The following is a 24,396-nucleotide window of genomic DNA, read 5'->3' on the forward strand; positions in this document are numbered from 1 at the left end:
CATTTAATGGAACTTTGATCTTTCCTTGTTAGAAGTTTTGTCTAAGGCCAAAGAAGGAAAACATAGAAAATCACTCATTCAAAAAAAAAAACAACAAAACAAAACAACAAAACTCATTCATTCAAACTCAGAGAAAACATTTTGAAAGCAATGGTGTCAGAATGATATTTCTAACAGTTAACATTTTTATAATATTTAAAATCTGGAAAACATATTTTGATATGTTTGTGAGTTCTGTTGGTGTAAATAAAGTATATTTAACGTATTCATTGGATAACTTCACATCATCCAGTTATAACAGGTGGATCTCTATCCAGGGCGGTCCCTCCCCTTATCGGGGGACATTTGGCAATGTCTGGAGACATTTTTGGTTGTCACCACTGGGAGTGTATGCTGGTGAGTGGGGCATCTAGTGTGTGGAGGCCAAGATACGCTAAACATCTTACAATACCTGGTTTGATGAACTAGTTACAATTGTTCCTAACATAGTAAAATGTATAATTTAAAAAATAAGTGACATTTGTATGTGACTTGAAAGTTGTCCCTCATACCAGTGGTGGGGACACATCTCTGGGAAACAGGTAATATCTTGGCAATGGCTTCTTAGAAAGCACTCAGTTAATGGTAGTTGTTGTCATGATTTAGAAGTTACCTACAGCTAAAATAGCTTGAGGAACTCTTGCTTGCCAAAGGGACCAGAATAGATTTATCTCTTTATATCTAGAATGGGGTTAGCTCCTCAGATCCTTTTTCTGTCTGTTGGGGGATGGTTATGTATCATTCTTAAGGTTCCACTAAGTCTGGTTTGAGTTTTGCAGTCTTTCCTTCCAGGTGCTTTGGAGTAACTCAGCTTGTGTTATTTCCCAGTGGACCACTCTGAGGGCCATCACATTCCTTCCATTTTCAGGTTTTGGCTATTTGCTGCCACATACCACCTGCCCTCCCCCATCTGGGTTGCTCCAGCGCTCTGTACTTCCCACTGCTACAGGAACTTCTCACAGTATTTCACGATTGTTTGCTCACAGCCCCATTTCCCCACCATACTCAGCCTTTGAAAATCGGACAAGAAGGGTGTCTTTTTCATTTCGGTACCCCCAGTGCTTGGAACCATAAATGTTTTTTGTATAAATGAATGGTTGAATGCAGGAATGTCATAAGGTCCTTCATTATGGCTCAGTTATGAGGGTGTTCTTCCGGAATCCTTACTATGATAATGGTCATGGATTCATGTTCAGCATAGGACTGGTCATGGTTTCATTTTGTGCAAGAATAAACATACGGTCTTAGGTTTCCTGTCTGTCTAGTTTTTTTTTTTTTAACATTTATTTATTTGAGAGAGAGAGAGGGAGAGAGAGAGGAGGGGCAGAGGGAGAGGGAGAGAAAGAATCCTCAAGCAGACTTCCCGCTGAGCATGGAGCCTGATGTGAGGCTCGATCCCAGGACCTGAGATCATGACCTGAGTCAAAACCAGGTCTGCTGCTTAATGGACTGAGCCACCCAGGCGCCCCTGTCAGTCTAGTTTCAATGACAGGTCTATTTGGCAGTGTCTTATCCTTTTAGTACCTGCATATCCACTCTTGGTCCCTTATTTGCTCTCCCCATACACTTTCTGTGCAGCTACTACTCCTGAAAGAAAATTGGTGGAGTTAATGTGTTTTGTCGCTGTATGTTTCTGTATTCATTTTATTTGTTCTTTAGTTCCTGTCTTGTTTCACAAGGGGTTTGCAGAGGCCAATAATTGTTCTAACGGGAAATTAGGATATCTAGGCAGGATTCAGGGCAGTGCAAAACAGTGCTGCTAACACTGCATTCTAATTTAGGATGAACGAGTCCCAAGATTCTGGTAAAGCCTTCTATTTCTGATGCCAGGAAACTAACAGGTTTGGCTGGACTAGAAAAATCGGAAGCGTTGACTAGATCCACCTTCAGACCTTCCTGAGATTCTTTATATCAAGTCAACAGCTGGCTACAACCCACTTTGCATCTCCCCTCACCTTGCCATCCCCAACATGTCATTTAAAAGCATTTCTTAGTTTTGCTTGACATCTTTCTATACTGGGTCAGCCTTTGCAACATGACAAACGCAGAGGCTGGAAGAATTTCTAACCTCTTCTGAAAAGCAGGTTTTGTGTAAGACGAAAGGAGTCAGATAGTCCCGGAGTTCCAAACCCCACTCCACCACCTAAAGCTGAATGCCCCCAAGTTAGCCACTCCACTTCTCTCGGTTTCAGTTTTTCCAGCCGTAAAATGTGGAGTATAGTTCCTCTTTCTTAGGATTGTGGTAAGGATTAAATGAGATAAAGTGCTTGGTAGGGAAGGGGCTTGATAAATAGTTGCTATCATTATGGTCCCCGGGAGGAAGAACAAATTACATTTGGGGAAAAAAGTGTATGCAGCAAGTCTGTTGCTTTGGTTTTGTACTGATGCACACACACTTGTGTGTGTGTGTGGGTGCAAGTGATAACACATCTCCAGTTCCATCTAGTGTAGGAATTAGACAAGAACAGGAAAGACTGTCTCCTCCTTTAAATTTTTTTTTAAACATTTTATTTGACAGAGAGAGACAGCCAGCGAGAGAGGGAACACAGGCAGGGGGAGTGGGAGAGGAAGAAGCAGGCTCATAGCGGAGGAGCCTGACGTGGGACTCGATCCCAGAACGCCGGGATCACGCCCTGAGCCGAAGGCAGACGCTTAACGGCTGCGCCGCCCAGGTGCCCCCCTTTAAATTTTTTATATACATAAATAGAACATGTATATACATACATGCACACCCAACTTAATAATTCTAAAATGAACATCCATATTATTACCATCCAGGTTAAGAAACAGATCATAGCAGCACCCTGACAGATTGAATGACCTCCATTTTAACCCTAGGGAACCACTCTCCTGACTTTTGCTTTACTCATGGTTTTACCACCTGTACATACATCCCTCCCTTTACATGTTTTTGGTCTGCTTTAGAAATTTATATTAATGAAATCATACTTTATTCTATTGTCATTTCCTTCATTCAGCGTTGTTTCAAAACTGATTGTCATTATGTTTAGCTGTATTTTTTTCTTTTCGTTACTGTACGAAAACACCACAGTATAAAAAATTATACTTTGTACTGCTGATAGACATTGCCGTTGCTTCCAGGTTTTTTTTTTTTTTTTTTTTTTTTTTTCCATTATGTCATACAATACTCTTTGTACATTCTTCTACATGTGAGCCATACAATGTGTTTATCTTCAATTTTACCAAATAGAGCCAAACTTTTTGAGACTGTACTGATTTATAGTCCCATCCGCTATGTATAAATAACTGCGCCTCCACATCTTTGAAAAACAGATCTCCCTCCCTTTTTTGGGGGGAGGGAGCGGTGAGTGTTATATCTCATTGTGGTTTTATTTTTCTTATTTCGTGATCATGTACGAGATTGAGCACCTTTTTATACGTTTGTTGGCCATTTGGATTTCCTCTTTACTGAAGTGCCTATTTAAATCTCCTGCGTTTAATCGATTTTAAAACGTCCTTTCAGATAATCTCAATACGTTCACCTATTGGTCGCTGGGTAATCAGCCCAAAGTTGCAGTAACCGAGGCAGGATGGCAGTTCAAAACATTTCCTGACCCAGCTGTAGCACAGAACAACCTGATTTCCCCAAATAACAAGTATTTCGCCTTTAGTCCGGTTTAAGGAACAAGACCAGGGTGGCCTGGTTGCCTTCCTCCTCGCAAGTGGCCATGATAGCAGAGGACAGCGCCCTGGCGACCTCCCCAGGGATCCTAGACACTAACAGACGCGTCCTTAAAAGTAGCATCCTGCTTAACCGCCAATTTCAAACTTTCAGGAGCTGCCCTGCCGGGTTCATTCTTCCCCGTTTTCCATTGGTTAGAGTCAGAGGAAGAAACAATCGGATTGGTTCTCCCTTTCACTTCTTCTATCCCTTTAAGGACTTGGGTGGGGCTTGGTTGGGACGCTGTGGGTCGTCCTAGGAGCGGGCACTCTGATTGGTCCGGACAGGCCTGAGACCCGCCCACGCCGTCCGCCAGGTTCAAACGCGGCGGCGGGAGGCGCGGGGCGGAGCGGAACGCAGACTGGCTGGGTCCACGGAGCGTGAGTCTGAACCCCCCACGCCCACTTCTCCCCCACCCCACTCTGCAAGGCTAGGGGCAGGGCAGCCTCCACCCACACCAGTCCCGTCTTTCCCTTCCGTTGTCGGGAGGGTGGTGCTGCCGCCCCCAAGGCTGCCGGGGGCCCAAGGGTCTTCCCAGGCTGGCGGTGCGCGCGCCCTCCTCCGAGAGGGCCTAAAGGTATGTAGGTGGTGTCCAGGGCAGGAGGAATTGTTCCGTTCTTAAACCTGGAGGGGGTCTCCTGTGTGTTCCGCCCTGCCTCGTTCCCTGTCAGCATTACCTGCATTATTCCGTCTAGTGGAGTGCGGCAGCTCCCTGTTATCTGTGTAGTGACTTCACACTCTCGGTACCGTCAGTCACCTCCTACTTCCCGCCTCTTTCCCTCTGCTCCAGCCCCTCTCGTCTCCCTGCTATTGTCAGACAAGGTCAGGTCCTGCCTCAGAGCTTTAGCCTTGGCTGTTTCCTCTGCGCGGCACAGTTTTCCTGCCTCCCCCGCCCATCAGCATGGTTTACTGCTTACCCCCTTCAGATCTTGCTTCAAATGTTACCTTCGCAGTGAAGTCTACTCTGACTACACTGTTAAAAATTGCCCCCACACACCAGTTGCCCCTACCTCTCTCTTTTTTAATCCTGTAGCACATATTACTTTCCAACATACTATGTAATTCGCTTATTTCAATCATTCAATAAGTATTAGCACCTGCTATGTACTGGGCTCTGTGTCTCCGCCCTTGTGGAACTTACATTATCAGTGGAGCAGATAATAAATTTATTTGTAAGAGAATATGTCAGATAAGTGTATTATCTCTTGTTACAGTGAGTAAAAATCTATTTTTTAGTGTCCACGGCCAGACTGAACTTCTCAAGATCTGTTTTGTGGTGGCTGGTTTTCACCTTCCTGTCCCTGACATCTTGAGGAAGGTCAGGATCTTTCAAGCCCTTCCTCCTCAAATTGGCAGTACACACCTGACCTTCTCCTATATCTCCTCACCATTGGAGAGATGTTGAAGTTCAAATATGGAGCACGGAATCTGCTGGACACTGGTGCTGCTGAACCCATTGCCAGCCGAGCCTCCAGGCTGAATCATTTCTTCCAGGTAACAGGCTGCCAACTCTGTTCACCTGTGTTTGTTTCCTTGGAACCTCCTTGTCACTTTTATTCTTACAGGACTGAGGCTAATCTTCTAGGAGAAATCCCATTTGGTATTTTATACTTGCTGATAGTATTGGAAAAAGGAGCCACTGTACAGACGGAGGAGTAGAACTTGTCCTTGAAGGGAGATCTTTTTTTTTTTTTTTTTTTATCGTTTCTCACACTTCACTCATCTGTACTGAGGTTTGTCCTTTTGTTAAAGAAAGAAAAACAAACAAAGGCATTCTTTTGGCCAAAACTGCTATAGGTGTAATCCTATTTTTCATTCAAGAGATCTTTTTTTTTTTTTTTTAAAGATTTTATTTATTCATTTGACAGAGAGAGAGATTGGCAGGCAGAGGAAGAGGGAGAGGCAGACTCCCAGCTGTCCAGGGAGCCTGATGCGGGGCTCAATCCCAGGACCCTGGGATCATGACCTGAGCTGAAGGCAGACGCTTAACCCATTGAACCACTCAAGCAATTCAAGAGATCTTTATTAAAAAAAAAAAAAAAGAAAAAAGAAAGAAGCTTGATAAATACCCACACCTGTGAAACCCATGTTCTGCTCAAGCTAAAGAACCTTTCTGTCACCCCAGAAATGTTAAAGCTCAGGAAATAATTTCCAAGTAGATTTCTAATTCTTTTGTTTTTGATGTAGATGAAACATTGTTGATGTAGAAATCCTTGTTTGACTTATGTATTCACAAGTCAGGGGGACAATATAGGTAGTGGTGAAGATCTGGGTTTGAATCCTGGCCTCAGCACTTGTTAGCTGTGTTACCTTGGGTGACTCCGTTGCCTTCTCTGCATCTGTTTGCCACTCTTTCAAATAGAGGTCATAGCACCAAATTCACAGGGTTATCATGAGGATGAAATGAGATATAATTTATGTAAAGTACTTAGCTTCTTGCTTAGTTCTTGGTAAGCCAGTGGTTATAAATGGTAACTATTACTGATGCTAAGTGTCGAAATAATATTAGTTATAATAATGATAAGTTTATGTTTACTTAGTAATTATATTTAGGAAGTTTTGCAAGGATACCTCTATGATGATAAATACTGATACTTTCTTGATGACATTCTTTCTCTAAAATGTTGGTATTGAGGAGTGTTCAAACAGATCAGAATGGAGACAGATTGAAAGCTCAGGTTGTTCTGTGGGACCATTCCTGTTGTCATTTTAAGTCATGAGATATTTTTCACAAATGAATAGTCTGTCCCTAACACTAGCTGACTGGAGTGCTGCCGTGTTTTAGCCCCTTTATGTTTTACTCCAAAAGCTTTTTGGCTTATTACAAAATTGATGGAAGGCATATAATGTGCTCCTTATGTAATAATTGTGGTTTCCAAAGTGCTGGGTACAGAGCCAGCATGCTCCTGATTATCTTCAGCTTCATAACAGACATAGGACTATTCTTATTTACATTTTAAATAGGAAGAGACAGATATTGAGGGAGGCAAGGACTTGCCCAGGATCATGCTGCGTGTAAATGACAGAGCCAGGCTCCATTTTTCTTCTAACAACAGAGGCTGGGTGTGTAACCATTGGCAACACTGCCAATGTATGTCAGAATTTATTAAGTGTGTATTATATTTAAATGTCATTATAATAGCAAGGGTTGTGGGTAAATCTCCAGTTCATCTTTTTTTCATGATGAGTTCTTCCCTGTCCCCAGGAAAGCTATTATTTGTAAGTGTAGCATACACCTAACATTTGCCTAACCAGGTATACGGATACTGTTCTTTCCCCGTATAATATTATTTTAATGAGGTTTAGATAGAGTAGTGATTTTGTTTTCCATACAGGTAAATACTTTGGACTGGGTCTTTAGTTTCTTTTTTCTTTTCTTTTCTTTTCTTTTCTTTTCTTTTCTTTTCTTTCTTTCTTTCTTTCTTTTTNTTTTTTTTTTTTTTTTTTTTTTTTAAGATTTTATTTATTAGTCCGAGAGAGAAAGAACACAAGCAGGGGGAGTGGCAGGTAGAGGGAGAAGCAGGCTCCCTGTGGAGTAAGGAGCCCGATGCGGTGCTTGATCTCAGGACCCTGGGATCGTGACCTGAGCCAAAGGCAGACACTTAACCCACTGAGCCACCCAGACGTCCCTGGGTCTTAGTTTCTTTTTTCTTTCTTTTTTTTTTTGAAGATTTTATTTATTTATTTGACAGAGAGAGACAGCGAGAGAGGGAACACAAGCAAGGGGAGTATGAGAGGGAGAAGCAGGCTTCCCGCCGAGCAGGGAGCCTGATGCGGGACTCGATTTCAGGACTCTGGGATCATTACCTGAGCCGAAGGCAGACGCTTAACGGCTGAGCCACCCAGGCGCCCCAGGTCTTAGTTTCTACTTAACATTGAACTTAACTTCCCAATGAGTTTTATGTCAGGTGGTCAGCAGACATTAAGATTTCTGAGCCAAAAAATTTCACAAATTTGCTAGGCCAACATAGGTTTGCCAGCTTTTTATTTTGCCAAGTAAGGGATGTAAGAAGGATGTAAAAAGACAGATAAAGAGAAAAGCCATTATCTTCTGGTCCTTTCGCTTCATAAAGAAGGGACATTTTAAGAAACACCAACATCGGGTGTCTGGGTGGCTCAGTCGTTAAGCGTCTGCCTTCGGCTCAGGGCCCGATCCCAGGGTCCTGGGATCGAGCCCCGCATGGGGCTCCCTGCTCTGCTGGAAGCCTGCTTCTTCCTGCTTCTTCCTCTCCCACTCCCCCTGCTTGTGTTCCCTCTCTCACTGGCTGTCTCTGTCAAATAAATAAATAAAATCTTTAAAAAAAATAAGAAACACCAACAGAGGAAAGACATGATTTCAGAATAAAAGATCATTTTAAAATTTGAATGTATTTAGCTTTACAGACCAGTCATCATGTGGTCATTTTTTCTCATTTTGTGACAGACTTGAACACTTGGTCAAGCGTCAGTACCGTATTTGGGAACTGTTGCTCCAATTAGTCTAAACTCAGTAAAGAACAAAGGAACAAAGACTTATTATTTTTTGGAGTTTGTGGCAGAACTATAAAGTGACAGGTATGGCGGCTTGTGACCCAGTGCTTCACATCCCTGTCTGAGGTTTGAATCTCTTGGCGAGCTTATTAATAAAACAGATTGTAAGCTACAAACTGTAAAGTTCTAGTTCAGTAGGGATAGCACCAGATAATTTTTTTTTTTTTTAAGATTTTATTTATTCATTTGAGAGAGAGCATGAGCGGGAAGGACAACGAGAAGCAGGCTCTCTGCTGAGCAGGGAGCCAGACACGGCGCTCGATCCCATCCTGGGATCATGACCTGAGCTGAAGGCAGACGCTCAACCGACAGCCATCCAGGCTCCCCAGCACCAGATAATTTTGTTGTTGTTTTTTATCTAAGTTCTTCAGGTGGTTCAAATGTAGCCAGTCTGTTTCTAGTATCCAGTTCTGTATAAGAAACCACTCACAAAGTTTAAGGCAGCAGTGATTTATTTTTTCTTATGATTCTGTGGATTGTTTGGATTCAGCTAGGCAGTTCTTCTGTTCCGCCCTGTGATATCAGCTGGGGTCACCTAAGGGGCCATATTGTATTGGGAGCCTGGCTGGTGGTGGAACATCTCGGTGTGCCTCCAGCTGACTTCTCTATGAGGTCTTTCATTATCCAGTAGTCTAATCCAGGCCTTGTAACTTTCATCTCTAAATAATAAATATTTTAGGCTTTTGGGGTAGCTGTAGCTATTCAACTCCGCCGTTGTAGCACAAAAACAGTTGCCAAAAACAGTTGCAGACAATATGTAAATAAACGGGTGTGGCTGCATTCCAATAAAACTTTATTTATAAAAACAGACAGTGGGGCACATTGGCCTATGGGCTATAGTTTGCTGACCCCTGGTCTAGCCTAAGCTTTTTTACATGTCAACTGGCTTCCCAAAAGAGCAAAAGCAGAAGTTGCTAGGCATATTTAGAGCTCTGCCCTGAACTGGCACAGTGTCGCTTTTGTTACCTGTTGCTTAAAGCAAGGCACAGAGACAGCACAGATTCAAGGGGAGGGGAAATAGATTCCAGCTGTTGACGGGAGTGGTGGCAAGCACCTACAGAGTTAGAGGGCCTGTAGGTGGCCATCTTTGCAGAAATACCTCCACACACCCATAGCCTGGCACATGGAAATCATTGCTCTAGACCAGAGGTTACAAACTCCTGTCTTTGGGGGCCAGGCGGTGACTATGAGTGAGTCAGGAAGACTAGGAGTCTTCCATCTGCAGAACACATTCACTACCCAGAGGGGCAACATCACTCAGCCACAGCTCAGCATCACCAGACAGGAATGTGGGGCAATATGGCTCGGTCCTCCAGTGTTTCAGGAGAACCCCCAAATCCCACCCCCTCTTTTGGGTGAAATTTCCTGATTTTTCAATATTGGCAGATAATTCAAATTATTTTAAATGCTGCAGGCCCAACAAAACTTGTCTGTGGGTTAGATATAGTCTGCCAGTTTGCAACTGTTGGTCTAGATCATGAACAAATTCAGCTTTAGTATGGTCACTCTGTCCATACTACTCCAGATTGTTCGAGTGAATTAAAGAAACTGCAGTTATATTAACAAACCTCTGGGCACACTCGAAAGAAGTAGCTATCATTGTGTCCTGTTGTAGAGAGGTGGAAACATTTCAGAACAAGCAGGGTCCAGAGTAAATGTTTCCATGAGCCTCAGACTGTTAAGAAAGACGGTCCTTGGTTGCCTGGGAGGCTCAGTCGGTAAATTGTCTGCCTTTGACTCAGATCATGATCCCAGGGTCCTGGGATCCAGTCCCTCATTGGGCTCCTTGCTCAGTGGGGAGTGCTTCTCCCTCTGACCCCCCCCACCCCCGCTCATGCTCATTCTCTCTCTCTCTCTCAAAAATAAAAAAAAATAAAAAAAAGAAAGGAGAGCCTTTTCTTATTAATGGCATGCTTGTGAAGTTTTTCTTCCCGGGTGCTGGTAGAAGAAACCCACAGTAATGGAATCTTACAAGTGATAACGTAATGACTCTCAATTGATGTCGCTTTAGAGAATGAAGCCTCAGAATTGTGCTGTTAGCGTGTGTCGTGAGCAGTTAGAGTTGGTGGCTTGTAATTTACTCTGTGTGGATGTTATTGATCAAAGCTTTTCATTATTGACAGTGTCTCCATCTGCTGTTTGCTGTTTTTAGGGGAAACCACCCTTTCTGACTCAACAGCAGATGTCTCCTCTTTCCCGAGAAGGGATATTAGATGCCCTCTTCGTTCTCTTCGGAGAATGCAGTCAGCCTGCTCTGATGAAGATCAAGCACGTGAGCAACTTTGTCCGGAAGTGTAAGTTTGGAGAACTTTTTCTTGAAAACTTTTCTACTAGATAAAACTGCAAAGATGCTGGAGGCCAAATGAGCTAGTGGTTGGTAGTTGTGGGTAAGAACTCTGCCCGGAGGAAGACAGACCCAGTTTCAAGGTCAGTTTCCACCTGCTGCAGTTGGGAGACCAGGTAAGTCAGGTCTTCTGGTTGCAGGTGACAGAAACTCAACTCAAACTAGCTTAGGCCAAAATTTATGGCTCATGAAACTGAGAAATCCAGGGTTGGGTCAAACTTTCGGCATCGCTGGTCCCAGGGTCTTAAACGATGTCCTCTGGTTCCATCCTTATACCCACTCAGGGCTGATAATCTAGCAGGCATAGCAGACACAGTGCTTAGGGCCCACAGTATTTCATTTTAGTAAACTGAACTTCTTTTCATTAGTTTAATTTAATTTTGAAATAATAGGAAAAAAATGATTATAATAATGTATAATGATTTGGGGTTATATTCATCTTTATGTTAATGTCACAGTAAAATATAATTTTTGACTTTTTTTAATAGTTTCTTTTCTTTTCTTTTTTTTTTTTTAAGTAGGCTCCACACCTAGAATGGAGCCTGACATGGGGCTTGAACTCATGGCCTTGAGAAGACCTGAGCTGAGATCAAGAGTTAGATGCTTACCCAACTGAGCCACACTGGCACCCCTCGATTTTTTTTTTTTTTTTTTAATGGAGGAAGGGGCTGATGAAGGCAGACATGCCTAGGGCCTATGAAAGGCATAAATCGGCTCTGCCCACACCCTGTTCTTTTTTTTTTTTAATGATTTTTTATTATATTATGTTAGTCACCATACAGTACATCCCCGGTTTTCGATGTAAGGCTCGATGACTCATTAGTTGCGTATAACACCCAGTGCACCATGTAATACGTGCCCTCCTTACTACCCATCACCGGTCTATCCCATTCCCCCACCCCCCTCCCCTCTGAGGCCCTCAGTTTGTTTCTCATAGTCCATAGTCTCTCATGCTTCATTCCCCCCTCTGATTACCCCCCTCCTTTATCCCTTTCTTCCCCTACCGATCATCCTAGTTCTTATATTCCATAGATGAGAGAAATCATATGATAGTTGTCTTTCTCTGCTTGACTTATTTCACTTAGCATTATCTCCTCCAGTGCCGTCCATGTTGCAGCAAATGTTGAGAATTCGTTTTTTCTGATAGCTGAGTAATATTCCATTGTATATATGGACCACAACTTCTTAATCCAGTCATCTGTTGAAGGGCGTCTCGGCTCCTTCCACGAGTTAGCTATTATGCCCACACCCTGTTCTTATCTTCCTTGAAGTGGGGTAATTGGCTGCTGGTGTCCGTGTCCCACTTTTGTATTTGATTACCTTACATCAGTGTTTTTCAACGAGTGGTAATTTTGCCCCCCTCTTGGCTCTCGGCAATGTCTGGAGATATTTTTGGTTGTCACAACCTGGGGGAGAAGGGTGCTGCTGGCATCTGATCGGTGAAGCCAGAGACAATGTTAATCTTCCTGCAGTGACGGGCCACCACATCACAGAATTATCTGGCCCAAAATTTCAGCAGTGCCAAGTGTGAGAAACCGTCCCTTATATGACCTTGCTGTGTAGCTAAGCACCCTGAACTATAGTGGCCTAAACAGTAATCCCTATATTACCTCTCATGATTCTGTGGGTTGACTGGGCTCAGCTGGGGATTTTTCCTCTCCGTGTGACTTTGGCTGAGATTGCAGGCACCCGGGACTCTCCTGGTCTAGAATGTCCAAGATGGCCTGCTCGATGTCTGGCAAGTTGCCTGGAAGGTTGGACTTAGCTGGGACTCTGGGATGACTGGGTCTTTCCCTGTCTCTGTGCTCTCCACCTGGCTTCTCCGTGTGGTCTCTCCATCAAGGGTTAGCCAACGACAGCCTGGGATACCTGTGTTGTAAACAAAGTTTTACTGGAACGTGTTAGCCATGCCCATTTGTTTATGTAAATAGGTTGCTGCTTTCTTACGAGACGAGGCATTTGAGTCATGGTGATGGAGACCGAATGGCCTATGAAGCCTAAAATATTTACTCTCTGGCCCTTTAAGCAAAACTTGCTGACCTCTGATCTACATGGTCCATTTATCAGAGACGTCGATTTCTTACTTAGCAGCTCAGGGTTTCTGAAAACACCAAACTGCCAGGACTTCTTAGGGCTTAGGTGTGGAAGGGACAGAGGATCTCTTTGGCTGCATTCTGTTGTTTGAAGTGAGTCATAGGGCCACCCAGATTCCATGTGGCAGGGAACTACACAAGGGCATGAATTCTAGGAGGCGTGTGATTCATTGGGCACCATCTTTGGAGACTGGCTGCCATACCCTGTGCAACGTTTATCTTCACTGTCTATATTAGTACAGTCCTCAGGAAAGATTCTATTTAGCTCTGCTCTGGGTCATCTGCTTACCCCTTGAGCAGGCACTGGGCCACGATGTGCAATGTGATGGGCTAAATAGCTAAATTCAGCGTATGGCCACCACAGTGACCTTTGGAATTCACCTGTACCTTGTCTCTTCTGTTTCCTTATCTGCAAAATGGGGAAAGTGCATATCTAATAAGGTTGTGCGGGGATTGAATCAATTAGTGCACAGACCACAGACTCTTATGTTGCCAGACACGTAAGAGGTAATAAATGTTAACCCCATCAATAATGGTAGCCGTCGATCTCAACATATATTTAATATGTTGTGTGTCTTTACTTTTAAAATGTACTTGGGTGCTTTTCTTTATTCCATATTTGTTTGAATAAACTCCCACCGTATTTTCTTAAATATTTAAATTTCCAAGCGGGGAGTGGGGGGGGGGAATTACGAGACAATTTATCAAGCCATCTACAGGTACCTTCATCAGTCTGGAGTCTGCCCTCTGGTTATTTTATTTTTTTATTTTTAATTTTTATTCTTTAAAAAGATTTATTTATTTAGAGAGTGCGTGAGCAGGGGGAGGTGCAGAGAGAATCTCAAGGAAACTCCCTGCTGAGCATGGAGCCCGACTTGGTGCTCGATGCCATGACCCCGAGATTATGACCTAAGCTAAAATCCAGAGTCCAGACGCTTAATCAACTGAGTCACCCAGGCACCCCTGCCCTCTGGTTACTTTAAAGTAGTGGATCTTCTAAATTTCTTCAGTAATCAGAGGGGTTAGGCTTAGCGAAATGTAGCTTTTTCTAATGAATTCTCTTGCAAGGAATTGTTTTGTATTTTTGAAGAGGCTTCCTGGCGAGTAAGGCCAAGGGGCTGTGATTGAAAAAGGGTGATTACATTAGTATGGCTGGTTTTTTGTTGTTGGTTTTTTTTTTTTTTTTTCCTTCTTGAGTTTCTGTTTTGGAATGTAAACTTCATTTTCACATGGGAAAGAGAGCCCAACAGCTGCTACTGCATAAGTTTCTTGAATCTTGTTATAGAGATGGAGATTTTCTTTGGGGACTGTTGGAGGAAATGAGAAGGAAGGTAGAGCCCTGAAGAGGTGCCCCAGCCTTGAGCCAAAGGAGGGGAGGGAGCAGGGAACCTGCGTCTGGGAACCAGGGAAGAGATTTTTGTTTCTTAATTACTGTTCTATTCCCAGTGCTTAAAACAGTGTCTGGCACATGGTAGATGTTCAGTAAGTATCGGTTGAATGACTATATTGCTAAGTGAACAAAGTGGTAAATCCTTAAGCGTTGTATTATAGAATTTGTGTAAAAAGTAAACTGATATGAAAACATGCGAAGTGTTGGTAATTGTTGAAATTGGACTGTTCTTGGTGATTTGACAGTAGCTGCAATCCTGTGCTCTTTCAGCTACGTTTACTGTGGGCAGAAGCTTCTGTATGTTCACAGCTGTAGTACTTATGGGTGAATTATAACTTTAAGAATTTTTTCTTACTAATTGTAAACATTATACAAAGTTAAGTATAAAAGGTCAAAATGAGGGAATATCCCTCAAAATCTCCTCTGTCGGAGATAACCACTGTTACCAGTTTGGTGCATAATACTGCAATTTTTTTTTTGTTTGTTTGGTTCTTCTAAAATATTATGGATTTTTTTTTTTTTTTAAAGATTTTATTTATTTATTTGACAGAGAGAGAGACAGCCCGAGAGAGAGGGAACACAAGCAGGGGGAGTGGGAGAGAAAGAAGCAGGCTCCCAGTGGAGGAGCCTGATGCGGGGCTCGATCCCATAACGCCGGGATCACACCCTGAGCTGAAGGCAGACGCTTAATGACTGAGCCACCCAGGCGCCCCTGTTATGGAAATTTTCAAGCACGTCCAAGAGAATAGTGTAATGAACTCCTGTGTACCAGTCAACCTGCTCTAGCAATCAACCAACCCTTTCCATGTTTGTTCTAACATCACTCGTTCATTTCACACAAAATGGATCATATGTCTGTAATATTTTGCTACTAGCTGTGCTCACTTAGCAATATATTTACTCAACAAATATTTATGGAGCACTTGCCATGTGCCAGGTTCTGTGTTGGGTACTGGGTTTACAGTAGTGATCAACATGGAAAAAAATCCCTGCCTTTAAAAAGTGTATGTTCTAGTGGAGATTGAGCTACTTCATGTGCCTGATATTCTTTTATGTGGGTGGACTTTAGGTTGATTCTACTTTCCATTTCCTTTAGTCACTTCTTTCTTTCTTTCTTTCTTTCTTTCTTTCTTTCTTTCTTTCTTTCTTTCTTTCTTTTTTAAAGATTTTAATTATTTGAGAGAGAGCATGAGTGTGGGGCGGGGGGAAAGGGGAGGAGGGAGAGGGACAGGGAGACTCCACGTTGAGCCTGATGTGGGGCTCGATCCCAGGACCCTGGGATCATGACCCAAGCTGAAGGCAGACGCTTAACCTACTGAGCCACCCAGGCGCCTCTGGACCTTTAGGTCATTTCTGGTTATTTTTCTATTACGAGCAGTGCTCATGATGAGCATCCTGCTGTGTGTCTTTTTCCAGAACATTTGCTAACATTTCTATGAAGGACAAATTCCTAGAAATCGAGATGTTGAATTGACTGAGTTTCAGAAGAGGAAGGGATACACTCAGCTGTGTTGGCTTTTGCCCCTTGGTCCAGATGTTTATCTGACAAGGCCGTGCTTTGACTGCATTTCATTACAGTGCTTTGGGTCTTTGTTTCCACCTCAATATTCAGTTCTTAAATGCTGTAACTAACTGTGTGCAGGGCTGAAGTGGAATGTGGTTTTGGAGTCACAGAAGCTGCTGGTAGGAAGAGAAATTGTGAGGGTCTTTTTTTTTTTTAATCGTCATAGACTTGAGTTTAGTATCTCACCTGTGCACCTTAATAATCCAAAGCCTTTGGGAAAAGACATAGACATTTGGAATGGTTTCTCAGAATTCTGAGTATCCTTGTGGTTTTGCCTGTAGCAGTTTTTCTACTCACGTGATTGAAATGCCTGGTGGTTACCAGCCACGGATCCAGAGTTAAGTTGGACAAATGCTATAAGCAACCTGGGGAGCCAAGGCCCAGCAGAGAATCGAGAGAGGTTGGTTTTGTGTGCAAGCAATAATAAAATCAGGTTCAATCCAGAAAGTTGCAAGCCGGCGTATTTGGGGAATTATAATTCATAACTCAAATACCTGATCTGAAAGAAACTTGGAAAAAGGGCAGGGAAGAAGGACAGGCCTTGGCACAGGGATGTCAGGGCAAAAGGTAAATATTGTGCAGTTTTCAACCTTGCCTGGAATTCTCCATGAAGGTGCCTTAGATTTATTTTTTACAGTGGTCATGGTGAATTTATTCCAACCTACCCAGCACTCTTGCCTGATTCCCCAGGGACAGAAAGGAGGTGTTTTCAGGGTGACTGACTGAAGAGAGAGGTGTGGTCTGCGGGTGGGAAGGTACCCAGTGCAGTGGAGTTCATCATGTGTGCCTTTGATCCAAGTGAATTCAACACCACCCATGCCACAAAGAAAGGGGGTGGGTAACAATTAAAACTGCATTGGCTAATTTATCAATATGCTACTCAACAACTATAGGTATGAAATGGCTTTCCGCCTCATTGGACTCATTTCCTCTCATTGTGTGAATAACTTGCCAAGCCAAGCGTAACTCTAGAATGTAGCTCCTGGCTTTATCTCGTGCCCAACCATGGACATGGCACATGGGCATGGCAACCTGCTCTAGTGCCCGGAGGACTTTAATGTCCGTGTGGGAATTCAAGAGTCTCTTAGTCTTCATCATGGCACCTTTCTGAGGGATTCTCCAGGATAATTTTGATTTTGTGTTCCTCTTGTCTTCCTTTGGAGTGTAACCCCTGTTTATATGGAGTTTCTCTGTCATGTGAAGGATTGAATTTTTCAGTCAGATATAGCTGTTCTACTCCATTCTTTCAGATCCTTAGAGTCATTGCATATCCAGTGATGTCCCAGCTTAGTGTTCTTAGAGTGTCAATAAATATATGGTAGATTCCAAATCTACCATCCATTTAATCCATACTTCATATATGGAGGATCTCTACCTGTTATGGACTGAATATCCGTGTTGCCCTGCAGAGTCAAATGTTGAGGCTCTAATTTCCAATATGGTGGTATTTGAAGGTGGAGCCTTTGGGAAGTAATTAGATTTAGATGAAGTCATGAAGGTGGGGCCTCCATGATGGAACTGTTGTCCTTAGATGAAGAAGGGAGACCAGGGTTCCCTCTCTCTCCATCTTATGAAGATAGAGTGAGAAGGCGGCTCTCTGTAAGCCGGGAAGTGGGTTCCCACCGGGAACTCAGTCTGCCAGCACCTTGACCTTGGACTTCCCAGCCTCCAGAACTAAGAAACAAATGCCTGTTGTTTAAGCCACGTCATCTATGGTATTTTGTTGTAGCAGCCTGAGCGGACTAAGATACTGAGAGACTTCACTTGAAAAAGGAACAAGACTGTATGCTAAGAAGAAGATAGTTGTAAACCCTTCCAGGTGTGTGACCTGCCAACTCTGCAGAACAAATGTCAGGGCTTCATTCTTTTGTTTGTTCGTTGGTTTTACTTTCTGTTTTTTGATAGCACTGCTATATATTAAGGGAAGAGAGGTAGCTCTGACACCATCCATCCAAGGGAGATGGGATAGTGGGATAAAACCTGGGTTACTGGGATAAAACTGCAGAACGCGGTTAGAATGGAATGATTTGGAAGTCAGCTCCAAAGTGGGTTGAGATGGGAATCGTGTTGCTTCCATCACATTGTAAGCCAGTCTATAGTGCTGATAAACATGTTTGACCGAACACTGCCCTGCAGCCTTCAGAGAGGAGGAAGAAAAGCATGATTTGTATTCTCCTATTTTCTGAGTCTACAGGATTCAAATTATAGCTACCATGGAAACTGCTTTGGAATTTCTGGAGCCCTTAATTTTAACTTAACATATAAAAACACTTTTGTGCTGATTTTATAATTATTCATGACGGATGAGAAAGTGACTAAATGTCTTTTGACAGTGAGGGAACACATAGGAACACTTTTTCCTTTCTTCTTTCTTCTTTTTTTTTTTTGCTTTCATAAAGATGCATGTATTTGAAATGCTTTCCTTACCTGGGAACAACTCTTCCATCTCTTGCAGATTCCGACACCATAGCTGAGTTACAGGAGCTCCAGCCTTCAGCCAAAGACTTTGAAGTCCGAAGTCTTGTGGGTTGTGGTCACTTTGCCGAAGTGCAGGTGGTAAGGGAGCGAGCGACTGGGGACATCTATGCCATGAAAGTCATGAAGAAGAAGACCTTGTTGGCCCAAGAGCAGGTAGGAGCATTTTAACACCACGCCCTTTCCCTTTCTGTGCCAGAATGTTCACTGCAGAGGCGATGATCTGCAGAATCGACATCTGGGATCACACAAGTTTTCCACGGTGACTCTCTGGTTCATGATGGTTGCAGAAATCTCTCTCACGTTCTCAGCTTTTCTTCTTGTACTGTTATTGACTCATTTTGAAGGCTCACAAGCTCCCTTTGATTTCTTTATAACGTTTCTCTCTTTCAGAATCAACATGGCCTTTTAACTAATAAATTTAAGATGACCTTTCATGACCGTCAGCTGGGGGTTTCGAGATATGCATATTGTGGGGTTAGGCAGCATTCGCTTTGGGGCGCATTTTCTTTATTTGTGCTGTGGGCATATGTATTTGATTTTTAAACAGGCCTTTGAAGAAATGAAATAAAATTGCTTAGTGGCTAGGGTGTTGCTTTTTTAAGAGCAGGTAAGAACTTCTCTTTTTGGTCGTGGTATTTTTCTTTCTTTAAACAAGGCTGCTGCTCCAGACATATTGATTCATTTGCCGAGTTTCTAGAGAGACAGTCATCAGCCTTGGTGTTCAGAGCAATTTATTAGTTACAGACGTCCGAGCGCACATCATGTGTCCGATAATGTACCCAACTCCGTGGGAAGCCTGCAGAAGGAATTGAAGCTCCATGGCTGTTAGTTACAGGCTTTAAAAACAACTTTGGAAAGTGGAGGAAAAATGCAAATGTATAAAGCAGGCGCTTAGCAGCTAAAGCATCGCAGAAGGGAGAGCAGTGAGCAAATTTACCAACTATGGAGTGAGGAGAGATGTGGGTGAGCCAGGGACGGTCAGGGGAGGTTCACACCGCTGAGAGGGAATGTAGATTCTGGGAAGAGAGGCGTGACGGGAGTGTGGCAGGTGGAAGTGTGTGTGTGTGATGTTCCGGAGGATTGAATACTAGAACGTTATACAGATGTGTGTGCGTGTGTGTGCATGTGGGTTTTTTTTTTCTTTTTCTTTCTTACAGGTTTAGAACAGATGGACTAGGAAATGGGGAGAAACAAGACATTTGGTTGGGGGGGGGTCACTGGTGGGAAACCTGAAGAACCTTTTTTTATTGTGGCAAAATATACATAGCATAACATTTACCGTTTTAATCCTTTTTAGGGTACCATTCCCTAGTCATAAATGCATTTACAGTGTTGTGTGCAACCATAACCGCTCTCTATTTCTAGAACTTTCTCATCACCCCACATAGAAACTCTGTACCTGTTACATGGTAACTCCCCATTCCCCCAAGAACTGTTTTTCAGAATGGCAGTTTACTTTGTGAGGCAGTTGGGGATCGTTTACACTTTTTGGAAGGAGGAAGTTGGGATCGGAGTCCGAGGACTCAGTGACTGCGGCCTCCAGTCAAAGGAGCAGGGGAGGGCAGGAGGCTGCTTGTCAGGGTCCAAGAATGATGTAGCCTGGGGCGCCTGGGTGGCACAGCGGTTAAGCGTCTGCCTTCGGCTCAGGGCGTGATCCCGGCGTTATGGGATCGAGCCCCACATCAGGCTCCTCTGCTATGAGCCTGCTTCTTCCTCTCCCACTCCCCCTGCTTGTGTTCCCTCTCTCTCTGGCTGTCTCTATCTCTGTCAAATAAATAAAATCTTTAAAAAAAAAAAAAAGAATGATGTAGCCTGTGTTTAGCAGTGAAATGTGAGCAACTTCACCGAAAGGAGAAATGACAGGACGTTGCAAATCATTTGGAAGGGAGGAATAGAAGATGCTTGCTCAGCCTCCCAATACCGAAGCCAGCGTGGATCATCAGGACGCACTTACCGAGCACCTGTTCTGCGTGGTATGCTTCTAGGTCCTTGAGAAGAGGCATTAAATGTAGTTCTGATCTTGCGGTGTTTGTTTTAGATGAGAAGTGGTGCATGTAAAAAGAAAACAGTCTAATATACTCTACTGCAGGCAAGCAATAGAGATGTTCGGATAGGTGTGCCTTTCCTCAGGTGAATGACTCGCAATGACCCTATGTGAGGTGTGGGCTGGGGTTTTTTATTTTTTCATTTTATTATTTTTTAATTTTAATTTATTTTTTATTTTATTTTATAAAGTAGGCTCCATGCTGGGCATGGAGCCCAGTGTGGGGCTTGAACTCACAACCCTGAGATCAAGACCTGAGCTGAGATCGAGAGGCAGAGGCTTAACCGACTGAGCCACCCAGGTGCCCTGTGTGGGCTGGGAGGGTTTTTAAAATCAGACACACACAGGAGCTAATGAAAGCTATCCAACTGTTCCTTAAGAGAGTGAATGTGAAGGAAAGTAGAGTCTTTAACTGAGCCATGGCAACCCTTCAGAATTTAAGGGCATGAGAAGAGAAAAGCCAGCACAGGGAGTGAGTGAAAGGAAATGCCAGAGAAGGAGATGGGAGAGACAACATCCTGTAAGCAAGACCTGGAGAGGCCAGCACAGCTGCCCCGGGCCCAGTGAGAACCAGAAGAGTCCTTAGAGACCGCTTATTTCAACGGAAGCTTCAGGGCTCAGACGAAGAGTCCATGGCAAGCAAGTAAAGATGTAAGCTTTTCAGTTTGGCCAACCCCTCACTGCACACCTTTTATGTGCTGGGAAAGGAGAAGGACCACAGATCGGGAGCAGGAGATTACGAGAGTGGGGTGTTTGTTGCCCAGCAACACCTAGATTCGTGTTTGATTGAATAGCTGGGTGCTATAGCCCAGGCAAGTTGACATGGAAAACGATCACAAAGTACAAACAACTTTTTTCTTCCTGAGCCATTTGAAAATCCGTTGGCAACCCGATGCCCTATTATCTCCGAAGACTTCCGTGTGCATTTCCTACAATAAGGATGCTCTCCCATTAACCACAATACAACCGTCAAAATCAGGAGAGAAACAATGCTACATTACCACTGTCTTCAGACCCCATTCATGCTCCGCTGGTTGTTTCAGATTCTTGTAGAACAAAAGGGTCCAGCTCAAGATCCCACGTATCATTTAGTTGTCCTGTCTTTTGAGTCTTTTTCAATCTGGACCAGCTTCTGAGTTTTCCCTGGACTCTCATGACCTTGGCGATTCTGAAGATGACAGACCACTTATTTTGTAAACTATAGCTATGTCTAATGTTGCTGAGGTTCAGATGCTAGATCTCTGGCAGGAATATCACAGACGAGATGCTCTGTTCTTCTCATTGCATCCCAACGAGTGACTTTGTTTCAGTTTGTCACGTTCTCGTCGACGTTCACTTAGGTGTCTGCCATGCGTCACTGTGGGGGCACCCCTTTCTGCTTCGTCATTACGTTAGTATTGCATAGGGAGGTGCTTTCAAACTGTGGAGGCACCCGTTCTTCATAAAACTTTCAATTTATTAATTTATAGTTGTGTGGATTTGCATTTTCCTGTTTAAGTCAATGAGTTCCAAGCCATTATTGTCATTATGTCTTTTTATACTCAAACTGTCCCCTAAGTTGGGCCATGAGAGTCTCTTCAGTTTGGTTTTTGTGTCTTTTGACACATCCCCGTTTTTGAGTTGTCTCTTGCTTTCTGGTACAGCAAGATGTTCCGGCTCTTGCCTGCCCCACCCTTGCGATCAGTTATTTCTCAAAGATGAGCAGTAACTTTCAGTGTAAGAGGGTATTTACAAGCCAAGATCTGGACACTAGGTGCCCTTATTGCTGTTGGGGTATCACTGCTTCCAGACGCCTTTCAGGGAACAGAGCCAGGGAATACACGTGCAGGTATTAAATACACCTACCTCTGCACACACTCACACATTTATATCTGTACTTATATCTCTGTACATTGAAAAACCATGTGTTCACACCAATACCTCCAAATCCCATCCAACTTCACTGTGTTTTTTCTAGTGTTCATCCTTTCTGTGTTTGTAGCTCTCCTCTCTTTCCTTAATATTTTAGCTCACTTTATGCATCTGTGTGCATCAGGACTCCTGTCTTNGCTCTTCCCATTGGTGGGCTCAGATGCCCTGATCCAGGCTATCCCTGCATGTGGGTGCCTTCCTCACCCTATGTGGGCCCTTGATAGCCGATATTAGACTGCCCCCACACATGGTCACTGCCCTCCTCATCCTGCTTGAGCCTGGCATCCTGTTCTGGGCCACTGTGGCCCTCTCTCCCTACCACCTGTCATGGATGCTTACCTTGTTCTGCTCCACCTAATGGCTTTAAAACTGAATTGTTGAGGGAGAGGAGGTGAAGAAGAAGAGAAAGAGAAAGATATTTAGATTGAAAAGAAGTGAGTTGACTTTAAGGAGAGGAGTTAAGTCAATAATTGGACAGATAATATACAAATCTGGCAAAAATGGTGAGCAAAGTAGGCAAATGAATGAAATTTGTGGAGTGCTGGGCTAAGGGATGGTTTTTCTTTTTGTGAATCAGAGACATAAATTTTGGCTTACAGAGGGAGGGTAGGGCATTCTCCCCACCCTACCCCAATACTATTATAATTGTCTAAAGAGTTTCTTTTTCCCCTAGGTTTCATTTTTTGACGAAGAACGGAACATATTATCTCGGAGCACAAGCCCTTGGATCCCCCAGTTACAGTATGCCTTTCAGGACAAAAATAACCTTTATCTGGTGAGTCTTTCCATCCATCTCTCTAGAATTAGTCCAGTGCTGACACTCATATATCACAGATATAGAGCTGGATATGGTTCTTGCCCATTCGGTCTGTCGAGTTGCTTTCCTGGCTTTGAGGTATCTTCCTGTTCTCCTTGTCCTAAAGATTAAAGGCTGGTCCATTTAGAGACAGCCCTATCTATTGTTAGGTATTGTAGCCGTGGATTAAAGGGCAATAATGAGAAGTCATTTATTTGGGAATAGTCTGATATGACCTTTAATAGACTAGAATCTTGCTTTAATTTTTTTTGAGTCATAATCGACATAGAACATTGTATTAGTTTTAGGTGTACAATATGATGATTCAGTATTTGTCTATGCTACGAAATGATCTCCACTAAATCTAAAAAGTCATTAAATTTTTTAATTTTTAAAAATGGAAGATAATGCATTGTGATTTTAAGAAAATGCAAACACTGCCGAACTGTATAAAATAGAAGGGAAGGTTCTCTACCTTTCGAATCCTTTTCCCTAGGGAAGCGTATTAATGGATATGTATGTTCTTCCTGGCCCTAATGGAAAAAATATTTCTATGTCTGTATTTATAACACATGTATATAGTTTGTTTTACAAAATTGGCATAATACTCTCCACTCTGCTCTTCACCTTGCTTTTTGCCTTTCAGCAATTTACCCCCAACATCTTTCCGTGTCAGCACATACACATACAGGTCTGCCTCATTCTTTTGTTTTTGTTTTTTTTGATTCTATTAAAATTAGTCAATATTTTACTATCTCCGACATTTATTTTTCCCTTTGCCTGTGGCAGTGTGGCACATGAGGGCACGTCACGCCTTGCTTAGTTTATTCCATGCTTTGGTATCATTAAACATTTGAGTGTTAGATGTGACTCAGATGATAGTTGTAGAATTTTGTAACTAATTGTAAATGAATTTGGAAAGGGGAAGTGCCTCCCTACCACAGCTTTCTTATTTTTTTAAAATTTTTATTTAATTGAATTAATTAACATATAATGTAGTATTAGTTTCAGAGGCAGAGGTCAGTGATTCATCAGTTGCTTATAACACCCAGTGCTCATTACATCACATGCCCTCCTTAATGTCCAGCGCCCTGTTCCCCGTCCCTCCACTCACCTCCCCCAGATCTTCCTCATTCTTTTGAACAATGCCATAGTATTTCTGATATACGTGTAGCATAATGTATACAAGGCTAGAATTCATTTTGGGGGCCTTGTTTAGGTTCTTGGGGGTATAGATTCCTACAAGAAAAAAATGTATCCCAGAAGCAATTTTTGATCCTGATTCAGCCCTTAAAACAAGACTATCCTATTACCTTAAATGGAGAGAAACTTTTATAGAGGCTCACATAAGAGAGAAGGGTAAGAGAGGGATGGACTCCTATTTATCTTGAACTTCCATGGGGTAGTTTTTGGGGACTTTATTGACTTTATTTCTGACCTGTAATAAACAGTTGATTAGCGTGGTTTCATATTAGTTGAGAACCCGGTGCTAGTAGAGAAGACCCCCCCCCCCCCACCAACCCCG

The 24,396-nt window shown here is 43.1% G+C and overlaps 1 protein-coding gene across 1 annotated transcript in view; it reads left to right on the forward strand.

Moving 5' to 3' along the window:
- Positions 1-3,464: 3,464 nt before the first annotated feature.
- Positions 3,465-24,396, forward strand: part of CIT (citron rho-interacting serine/threonine kinase) — a 158,205-nt gene continuing 137,273 nt past the window's right edge. The window contains exons 1-4 of the mRNA XM_008707682.2: positions 3,465-5,215; positions 10,404-10,545; positions 18,098-18,273; positions 22,749-22,850. Coding sequence (XP_008705904.2) covers positions 5,120-5,215; positions 10,404-10,545; positions 18,098-18,273; positions 22,749-22,850 — 516 coding nt within the window. The 5' untranslated portion in view covers positions 3,465-5,119. The remainder of the gene's footprint in view (positions 5,216-10,403; positions 10,546-18,097; positions 18,274-22,748; positions 22,851-24,396) is intronic.

Source organism: Ursus maritimus, unplaced genomic scaffold (genome assembly GCF_017311325.1).
Source record: "Ursus maritimus isolate PB19 unplaced genomic scaffold, ASM1731132v1 scaffold_33, whole genome shotgun sequence".
Taxonomy (NCBI): domain Eukaryota; kingdom Metazoa; phylum Chordata; class Mammalia; order Carnivora; family Ursidae; genus Ursus; species Ursus maritimus.